The sequence below is a fragment of the Staurois parvus genome, unplaced genomic scaffold (assembly GCF_062004578.1).
Source record: "Staurois parvus isolate SC_StPar_1 unplaced genomic scaffold, SC_StPar_1.0 ptg002321l, whole genome shotgun sequence".
NCBI lineage: Eukaryota > Metazoa > Chordata > Amphibia > Anura > Ranidae > Staurois > Staurois parvus.
In genome coordinates, this window is record NW_028320117.1 from 21,599 (window position 1) to 32,500 (window position 10,902).

At 37.5% G+C, this 10,902-nt stretch overlaps 1 protein-coding gene across 1 annotated transcript in view; it reads right to left on the bottom strand.

Moving 5' to 3' along the window:
- Positions 1-10,902, bottom strand: part of LOC149431257 (microtubule cross-linking factor 2-like) — a gene marked incomplete at both ends in the record, with an annotated part of 52,476 nt that overhangs the window by 13,278 nt on the left and 28,296 nt on the right. Inside the window, one exon of the mRNA XM_089665747.1 lies at positions 6,570-6,800. Within this exon, the coding sequence (XP_089521873.1) occupies positions 6,570-6,800 (231 nt within the window). The remainder of the gene's footprint in view (positions 1-6,569; positions 6,801-10,902) is intronic.

The following is a 10,902-nucleotide window of genomic DNA, read 5'->3' on the forward strand; positions in this document are numbered from 1 at the left end:
CTCACACAGCTGGGTTCCTATGGCAACTCCCTCCACACCAAGGGCAGAGTCATGGTTATAAACAAACTGCTCCAAGTTGCTGACATCACTGGCGATTGCCATCTTCAAACGGTTGTAGTTTTAAAAGTATAAATGCTACCGTGAAAAGGCTTATATTGTGACAATCACAAGAAACAGACCTAAATTTTGATATATAGTATGTCTCTGCAATATTAAAAATGAAGGCACAGTCGCAGTTTAAAAACGTCCCTTAAAATTTCTTGTGTCTAAAGTGGAGTTTCAATGAAAGTCAATGGGAGGAGTGAGGTGCAAACAAATGGTCATATTCTGAAAACTATCAGGAGTATGTCCTAGCCGTGAACATTTTTAGTGACAGCAGGGTTAGCTGAACGTTTTGATATAAGATATGTGTAGGTGGGCTTGATAATGACATAGTTATGGCAGTTTACAAATCATGTTCTGATTTTTCCTTTCACACTGCAGCTTTCTCACTCTAATGTGACTCAGCTGCCCCCTGAGTGACCTTTGCTTGCACCTGTTACCTCAGTCAGTCACAGGTGTGTGAGGAGCTGTGCTCTAAACAGGCTGTTTAAACTTGCCAAATTCACTGGCAATTGCCATCTTCAAACGCTTGTAGTTTTAAAAGTATAAATGCTACCGTGAAAAGGTTTATATTGTGACAATCACAAGAAAAAGACCTACAGTTTGATGTATAGTATGTCTCTGAAAGATAACAAATGAAGGCACAGTCGCAGTTTAAAAACGTCCCTTAAAATGTCTGGTGTCTAGAGTGGAGTTTCAATGAAAGTCAATGGGAGGGGTGATGTGCAAACAAATGGTCATATTCTGAAAACTATCAGGAGTATGTCCTAGCCGTGAACATTTTTAGTGACAGCAGGGTTAGCTGAACGTTTTGATATAAGATATGTGTAGGTGGGCTTGAAAATGGCAGAGTGATGGCAGTTTACAAATCATGTTCTGATTTTTCCTTCTACACTCTAGATTTGTCACTTCTCACTCTAGTTGCTCAATGCATTCCTATGGGAAAATTTTGCCGCAAAAACCGCGATATTTCTTGAACGATTTGGCGAAACGTTCCACAAAGTAATAGCAATCCGATCGGGAACAATCCGCACGTTTTGATATATTACTTGTTTTTGTAGTGTAAAAACTGTGGGAGGAGTTAGCGTGGCAAATATGGCTATAATAAGAATAAGAATAAGAATATATATGTGAGATAACAATAAGTGTTCCTTGCTATGCAAGAACACTTAACTAGACAATCTACAATTTCTGGGGAAATTGTGTAAAGTGTTCTTGCCGCAACCTTTACCAAATGATTGATGAAATGTAAGCAGGGCACATTGCAAGCCTGATAGTGAGAAATGCATTTCAGCTTGTATTTTGAAGCTCACAGTCCAGCCTCGTGAGTCATCTGCCTCTTGAGTGACCTTTGGTTGCTGCACCTGGAGAGGGCGGAGTAGGCTCACTGTGCTGAGACAGCTGGGTTGCTATGACAACTCACTCTGAGAGGAATGTCAGCATGTGTGTTCTAAACAGGCTTTTTAAACTTGCCAAGTTCAATTGCGTGCTAAAATTAGTATTAATTAAATATTAAAGAAAAGAAACATAGTGTCTTATCCGGGAAATCAATTATTTATTTTTATTTTTATTTTAATTTTTTTTTTATTTTAATTTTATTTTAATTTTTATTATTTTATTTTTAATTTTATTTTTATTTTTATTTTATTTTAATTTTATGTTTATTTTAATTTTAATTTTAATTTTATTTTAATTTTATTTTTATTTTAATTTTATGTTAATTTTAATTTTATTTTTTTTTATTTTATTTTTAATTTTATTTTTATTTTTAATTATATTTTTATTTTTAATTATATTTTTATTTTAATTTTAATTTTATTTTTATTTTAATTTTATGTTAATTTTAATTTTATTTTTATTTTAATTTTATTTTATTTTTAATTTTATTTTTATTTTTAATTTTATTTTTATTTTAATTTTAATTTTATTTTTATTTTAATTTTATGTTAATTTAATTTTGATTTTAATTTTTTTTTAAATTTAATTTTATTTTAATTTTTATTTTTATTTTATTTTTAATTTTATTTTAATTTTAATTTTTTTTTTTTTATTTTAATTAAATTTTTATTTTATTTTTATCCAGACTGAATAAGAATACCATCTCATTTATACAGAAGGAACTGTCATTCCCACTGCAAATATTTTTTATTTATTTTAATTTTTATTTAATTTTTATTTTATTTTTAATTTTTATTTTGTTTTAATTTTAATTTTTAATTTTATTTTTATTTTAATTTTATTTTATTTTTATTTTTATCCAGACTGAATAATAACACCATCTCATTTATACAGAAGGAACTGTCATTCCCACTGCAAATATTTTTTATTTTTTATTTATATTTTTCATTCATAGTTTTTGTTTTTTCACATTGATAAATTAATTTATTTTATATATTTACACAAATCATATATTTAAGTATAATTAATTGATGTAATTATTTGTACACTTATGAATTCATTATATCACATAAGGTAGAATATATTGGAGCGCGGTACACTACTGGCATTCGTGAACATTTTTAGTGACAGCAGGGTTAGCTGAACGTTTTGATATAAGATATGTGTAGGTGGGCTTGAAAATGAAAGAGTGATGGCAGTTTACAAATCATGTTCTGATTTTTCTGATTTTTCCTTTGCACACTCTAGCTGTGCTGTGCTGCTCAATGCATTCCTATGGGAAAATTTCGCCGCAAAAACCGCGATATTTCTTGAACGATTCGGCGAAACGTTCTACAAAGTAATAGCAATCCGATCGGGATCAATGCGCACGTTTTGATATATTACTTGTCTTTGTAGTGTAAAAACTGTGGGAGGAGTTAGCGTGGCAAATATGGCTATAATAAGAAAAAGAATTAGATTTCAAATATGGCAGAGAAGAGCGGTTAAAAACAAACTGCTTCAAATTGCTTACTTCACTGGCGTCTTCACAATTTCTGTGGAAATTGTGTGGTGTTCTGGCCTCCACACAACTGGAGTGGGCAGGTTAGCTTTTGTCTCTCTGCTTCCTGCTCACACAGCTGGGTTCCTATGGCAACTCCCTCCACACCAAGGGCAGAGTCATGGTTATAAACAAACTGCTCCAAGTTGCTGACATCACTGGCGATTGCCATCTTCAAACGCTTGTAGTTTTAAAAGTATAAATGGTACCGTGAAAAGGCTTATATTGTGACAATCACAAGAAACAGACCTAAATTTTGATATATAGTATGTCTCTGCAATATTAAAAATGAAGGCACAGTCGCAGTTTAAAAACGTCCCTTAAAATTTCTTGTGTCTAAAGTGGAGTTTCAATGAAAGTCAATGGGAGGAGTGAGGTGCAAACAAATGGTCATATTCTGAAAACTATCAGGAGTATGTCCTAGCCGTGAACATTTTTAGTGACAGCAGGGTTAGCTGAACGTTTTGATATAAGATATGTGTAGGTGGGCTTGATAATGACATAGTTATGGCAGTTTACAAATCATGTTCTGATTTTTCCTTTCACACTGCAGCTTTCTCACTCTAATGTGACTCAGCTGCCCCCTGAGTGACCTTTGCTTGCACCTGTTACCTCAGTCAGTCACAGGTGTTTGAGAAGCTGTGCTCTAAACAGGCTATTTAAACTTGCCAAATTCACTGGCGATTGCCATCTTCAAACGCTTGTAGTTTTAAAAGTATAAATGCTACCGTGAAAAGGTTTATAATGTGACAATCACAAGAAAAAGACCTACAGTTTGATGTATAGTGTGTCTCTGAAAGATAACAAATGAAGGCACAGTCGCAGTTTAAAAACGTCCCTTAAAATGTCTGGTGTCTAGAGTGGAGTTTCAATGAAAGTCAATGGGAGGTGTGAGGTCCAAACAAATGGTCATATTGTGAAAACTATCAGGAGTATGTCCTAGCCGTGAACATTTTTAGTGACAGCAGGGTTAGCTGAACGTTTTGATATAAGATATGTGTAGGTGGGCTTGAAAATGAAAGAGTGATGGCAGTTTACAAATCATGTTCTGATTTTTCTGATTTTTCCTTTGCACACTCTAGCTGTGCTGTGCTGCTCAATGCATTCCTATGGGAAAATTTCGCCGCAAAAACCGCGATATTTCTTGAACGATTCGGCGAAACGTTCTACAAAGTAATAGCAATCCGATCGGGATCAATGCGCACATTTTGATATATTACTTGTCTTTGTAGTGTAAAAACTGTGGGAGGAGTTAGCGTGGCAAATATGGCTATAATAAGAATAAGAATAAGAATATATATGTGAGATAACAATAAGTGTTCCTTGCTATGCAAGAACACTTAACTAGACAATCTACAATTTCTGGGGAAATTGTGTAAAGTGTTCTTGCCGCAACCTTTACCAAATGATTGATGAAATGTAAGCAGTGCACATTGCAAGCCTGATAGTGAGAAATGCATTTCAGCTTGTATTTTGAAGCTCACAGTCCAGCCTCGTGAGTCATCTGCCTCTTGAGTGACCTTTGGTTGCTGCACCTGGAGAGGGCGGAGTAGGCTCACTGTGCTGAGACAGCTGGGTTGCTATGACAACTCACTCTGAGAGGAATGTCAGCATGCCTGTTCTAAACAGGCTTTTTAAACTTGCCAAGTTCAATTGCGTGCTAAAATTAGTATTAATTAAATATTAAAGAAAATAAACATAGTGTCTTATCCGGGATATCAATTATTTATTTTTATTTTATTTTTTTTTTTATTTTAATTTTAATTTTAATTTTTATTTTTATTTTATTTTATTTTATTTTTATTTTTATTTTTATTTTAATTTAATTTTAATTTTATGTTAATTTTAATTTTATTTTAATTTTATTTTATTTTTATTTTTATTTTTATTTTAATTTTAATTTTATTTTTATTTTATGTTATTTTAATTTTATTTTTATTTTAATTTTATGTTAATTTTATTTTTATTTAATTTTTTTTTTTAATTTTAATTTTAATTTTATTTTAATTTTATTTTTTTTTTATTTTAATTTAATTTTTATTTTATTTTTATTTTTATCCAGACTGAATAATAATACCATCTCATTTATACAGAAGGAACTGTCATTCCCACTGCAAATATTTTTTATTTATTTTAATTTTAATTTTAATTTAATTTTTATTTTATTTTTCATTTTGTTTTAATTTTAATTTTAAATTTTATTTTTATTTTAATTTTATTTTATTTTATTTTTTTATTTTAATTTTAATTTTATTTTATTTTTATCCAGACTGAATAATAACACCATCTCATTTATACAGAAGGAACTGTCATTCCCACTGCAAATATTTTTTATTTTTTATTTATATTTTTCATTCATAGTTTTTGTTTTTTCACATTGATAAATTAATTTATTTTATATATTTACACAAATCATATATTTAAGTATAATTAATTGATGTAATTATTTGATTATCGGTGGTACACTTATGAATTCATTATATCACATAAGGTAGAATATATTGGAGCGCGGTACACTACTGGCATTCGTGAACATTTTTAGTGACAGCAGGGTTAGCTGAACGTTTTGATATAAGATATGTGTAGGTGGGCTTGAAAATGAAAGAGTGATGGCAGTTTACAAATCATGTTCTGATTTTTCCTTCCACACTGCAGCTTTCTCACTCTAATGTGACTCAGCTGCCCCCTGAGTGACCTTTGGTTGCACCTGTTACCTCAGTGAGTCACAGGTGTGTGATAAGCTCTGCTCTAAACAGGCTGTTTAAACTTGCCAAGTTCACTGGCGATTGCCATTTTCAAACGCTTGTAGTTTTAAAAGTATAAATGCTACCGTAAAAAGGTTTATATTGTGACAATCACAAGAAAAAGACCTAAATTTTGATATATAGTATGTCTCTGCAATATTAAAAATGAAGGCACAGTCGCAGTTTAAAAACGTCCCTTAAAATGTCAGGTATCTAGAGTGGATTTTCAATGAAAGTCAATGGGAGGGGTGAGGTGCAAACACATGGTCATATTCTGAAAACTATCAGGAGTATGTCCTAGCCGTGAACATTTTTAGTGACAGCAGGGTTAGCTGAACGTTTTGATATAAGATATGTGTAGGTGGGCTTGAAAATGAAAGAGTGATGGCAGTTTACAAATCATGTTCTGATTTTTCTGATTTTTCCTTTGCACACTCTAGCTGTGCTGTGCTGCTCAATGCATTCCTATGGGAAAATTTCGCCGCAAAAACCGCGATATTTCTTGAACGATTCGGCGAAACGTTCCACAAAGTAATAGCAATCCGATCGGGAACAATCCGCACGTTTTGATATATTACTTGTATTTGTAGTGTAAAAACTGTGGGAGGAGTTAGCGTGGCAAATATGGCTATAATAAGAATAAGAATAAGAATATACTTGTGAGATAACAATAAGTGTTCCTTGCTATGCAAGAACACTTAATAATGTCTGCTCCTAGCGGTTCACTCATAGGCAGGTTTTATACATTACAAAAGGGGATACATTGCAGCCTCACAAACACTTACCTCCAGAAAGTCTTCTTCTTCGCTTGGCAGGACCTTTCCCTTCTGCCATCGCTGAAGAAACCACCTGAGCTTCATGAAGGTCAGAAAGAAGCTCTGCTTGAACTGCTGCACTTCTTGCAGGAGGACGTTCTTCTCCTGGCTCCAGAACTTTTGCTCCAGTCTCCTCTCTAGGCTCAGGCTCTGCAGCTCAAAGTCTCGTCTTAAGAGCAGTTTCTGCTGATCCTCCTTCAGCTGGAAGGAAATGTAGAATGGATATCAGTGCAGAAGTCAGAATAAAAAGCAACTCATGCATGCCATTACTTTGGTATTCCTATTGGCCAATGCATAGTATGGAAGTTCAGATTTAGACATGGTCTGTTCAGGAATGATGTAATGCCAGTAGGAAAGGAGTTCCAGGTATGCATACTTTGGTCTAGCTTCATACTATACCAGTCCAATGGCCCTGGAACCTGGAAATCAGTTAGGTAGACACCGCTACTCTAGTGATCTCCACTAGCTTCAGGGTCATGTATTTTTTTTTTATTTTATAAATCTGGTCACATGATTCAGCAGCTCCATCTCCCCTGTGTAAGGGAGCACTGGACTACAGCTGTGAAATTCCAGAGCTCATTAGTCCCATGGCTCATTCGTTGTCAGCTGTGAAATTCCAGAGCTCTTCAGTCCCATCTATGCGGCCATGCGGGCCGCGTTTTGCAGGGGCATGAGAGCCCATTCATTTGAATGGACTCCCGTGCCCGTGACACGCAGGGAAAGAGGTCCCTGCACTTCTTTGGAAAACGCAGCACGCACTGGAACCTCAGTTCCCAGTACGGTTGCGTTTTCCAGTGCGGGCGGCGTGCCATTAGAACTAATGGCACCCACCCGAGGGTTCGCACTTCTCTATGCGGGTGGTGCGGCTGCACGGATTTCCGTGCGGATCCGCAGCGGCACCACCTGCACAGATGTGAACCTAGGGTAAGAGCACTGGACAACAGCTGTGAAATTCCAGAGCTCTTCAGTCCCACGGCTCATTCGTTGTCAGCTGTGAAATTTCAGAGCTGGTCAGTCCCACGGCTCATTCGTTGTCAGCTGTGAAATTCCAGAGCTCTTCATTCCCATGGCTCATTCATTGTCGGCGCGCCCTCCTCTCCCCTGCAGCAGCCACTCTGACACACGCAGAGTTATGCTGGTTAGGTAGGAGGACGGGGTTAATAGAGTTAGCATTATCTTCCATCTCCAAGTGCTGACATTTTTTTTTGGTGGGTTAAAGTTCTACTTTGAAATTTACTTGGTGATCCTGAGAGGAACTTGGCAGGTGAATAAAAGCTATTTGTTGTGTTGCAACACTGACACCCCTGTACTGAAGCAACGCGGTCAAGCCGTAAGCAGCGTTGTCAAGCTTGCATGTTTAACTAAAACACTGTCCTCATTGTCCTGTCCTCATCTCACCTAAATAGGAACTCCATCCTACTGCTGGATCCACTGGCTATCCCCGCTTCAGTCGATCCTGAATACGGCTGCCAGACTCATTCACCTTTCCAACCGCTCCATCTCCGCCACCCCCCTCTGCCAATCCCTCCACTGGCTTCCGATTGCGCAACGGATCAAATTCAAAATCCTAACATTGACGTACAAAGCCGTCCACCATACTGCCCCGAACTACATCACCGACCTAATATCCAAGTACCGCCCATCACACACACTCCGCTCCTCACAAGACCTCCTTCTCTCTAGTTCCCTGGTCTCCTCCTCCCATGCCCGCCTCCAGGACCTCTCCAGGGTGTCACCCATCCTCTGGAACTCCCTGCCCCAACCCATCAGACTATCACCTACTCTCCTCTCCTTTAGGCGCACCCTGAAAACCCACCTCTTCAGGGAAGCCTACCCCACCCCCTGCTAATTGCCAACCTCCTCCACTCTTCCTACCACCCCATCCCCCACATCTATCTCCTCCTGTGCCACCATCCCCTCCCTCCTAGATTGTAAGCTCCAAGGAGCAGGGCCCTCAATCCCCTCATGTTTTACAATGTATTGGTATTGTTCTGTCACATGTTCTGTCCCCCTTTGTAATGTACAGCGCTGAGCGAACTATTGGCGCTTTATAAATACTGTATATTAATAATAATAATAATAATAATAATACTGCTGCTGAAAGTGGTTGTGGATCTCGCAGCCTTTTATATTCCACAGTGCTATCTGGACTCCAGCGCGGGTCTTGTATGTGTATTTCTGTGCTTGCTGTGTGTTGTTCCCCTATCTTTTGTATCACACAATTTGTATGTTTCTGAACATGCCTAATAAAATCTTTGGTAAAAGAAGTACACAGAGTTGGGATCTTCTTTACCAGTACCTGTATTTCTTGATATCACACACGTGGAGATAATAAGGAAAGCACAATGAAGATTTAACGCTGTGATAAATGGTGGCAGAGAATAAATCGCACTTCATTAGCGCCACATAATCGAATGTGAGAACCGCACTTCATATAAACACATTTTGATGTGTTTAATTAAAGGACCAGTTGTCCTAAAAAAAACACACACCACAACACAATGCTACAGGTTTGGACTAGAGCCTACAAACACATTCAAGAATAAATGCAAGAGGCTGCAAACCTGTACATGTGACATGTATATTAAAAAAACGTAGTTGCCCAGGCTGTAGCTCTGTGTTTGCTGCCATTTCTGACTTAAAGGATAGGTTCACCTTTTGATCAAAAATAATAAATGCACATTTTTTTTTTTCTTTGGTTGCAGGAGCCTGTGAAGCACTGCAGAGTGATCAGACCTGTCAGTATATCTGCTTGTCCTTGTACGGGGAACTCCTCTTCGTACTGCCGTCACGCTGGGACGGGGAGGTGGTTTGGGCAGAGGCTGCAGCAGTGGGAACATGTTACATGTTCCAGGACGTTGGATGACGAAACGCGTAGGGTAGGACCTTGGAGGTGACGTCACCACATGTGGGTGAGCTGCCGATATCTATTGGAACCGGAGCAAACCTTTGATCCTTAGTGTTATATGCATTTTGTGCTAGTGTCGGCTTAGTCACTGTTAAATGCGAGTGTATTGGATACCTTTTTTACTGAATGCATTTTGGTTGCAGGAGTCTGTAAAAGCACTGCAGAGTGATCAGACCTGTCAGGATATCTGCTTGTCCTTGTACCGGGAACTCCTCCTCGTACTGCTGTCAGGCTGGGACGGGGAGGTGGTTTGGGCAGAGGCTCCAGCAGTGGGAACATGTTACATGTTCCAGGACGTTGGATGACGAAACGCGTAGGGCGCAGCCTTGGAGATGACGTCACCACATGTGGGTGAGCTGCCGATGTCCTATTGGAACCAGAGCAAACCTTTGACCCTTACTGCTATATGCATTTTGTGCTAGTGTCGGCTTTGACACTGGTAAATGTGAGTGTATTGGATACCTTTTTTACTGAATACATTTTGGTTGCAGGAGTCTGTAAAGCACTGCAGAGAGTTTAGACCTGTCAGGATATCTGCTTGTCCTTGTACGGGGAACTCCTCCTCGTACTGCTGTCACGCTGGTATGGGGAGGTTGTTTGGGCAGAGGCTGCAGCAGTGGAAATATGTTACATGTTCCAAGACGTCGGATGACGAAACGTGTAGGGCGCAGCCTTGGAGATGACGTCACCACATATGGCTGAGCTGCTTATGTCCTATTGGAACCAGAGCAAACCTTTGATCCTTAGTGCTATATGCATTTTGTGCTAGTTTCAGCTTTGACACTGGTAAATGTGAGTGTATTGGATACTTTTTTTACTGAATAAATGCCTGGATGTTTTTACACTATGTGGATTCCTCTCTCTTCCTTTATGATCCCATTCTGAATATATGAAAAAGTCAACTGTCATTTGAAGGAGTTTCATCAGCTGGTGTGTGCCTCTGCAGATCGTTGCTCCCAGAATTTAAGCGCTTGTAGCTGGTTTATAATTTTACCAAAATGGAGCTCTGGTGAGTGTATTCATTTCATTCCGTGGTGGAGTCTCATGCTGTTATTTGGTTATATTACACAGAAGTTTATCATAATAATTAGTGAAGAAAATTTATTGATTTTTTTTTTACATTATTATTTATATGGACACTTTTGTTGGACACTATTTGTGTATTCAAGTTAAATCACATCTTATTTTGTGTTTGTTTTGTTTGCTCTGTGTGGTATTATGTAGTGCATGATTTCAGATTTTATTTTGTGCACCAATATTAATCTGCTGAGCTCACATATTCAGAGATATATTTTTTTTGAGGAGCGCTGTCTTTAGTGATTTATTGTTTACAAAACAGGTGGAACATGTACCAAAGGTGAACATCCTTTAACCCCTTGGCGCCCCCTGGCCCTT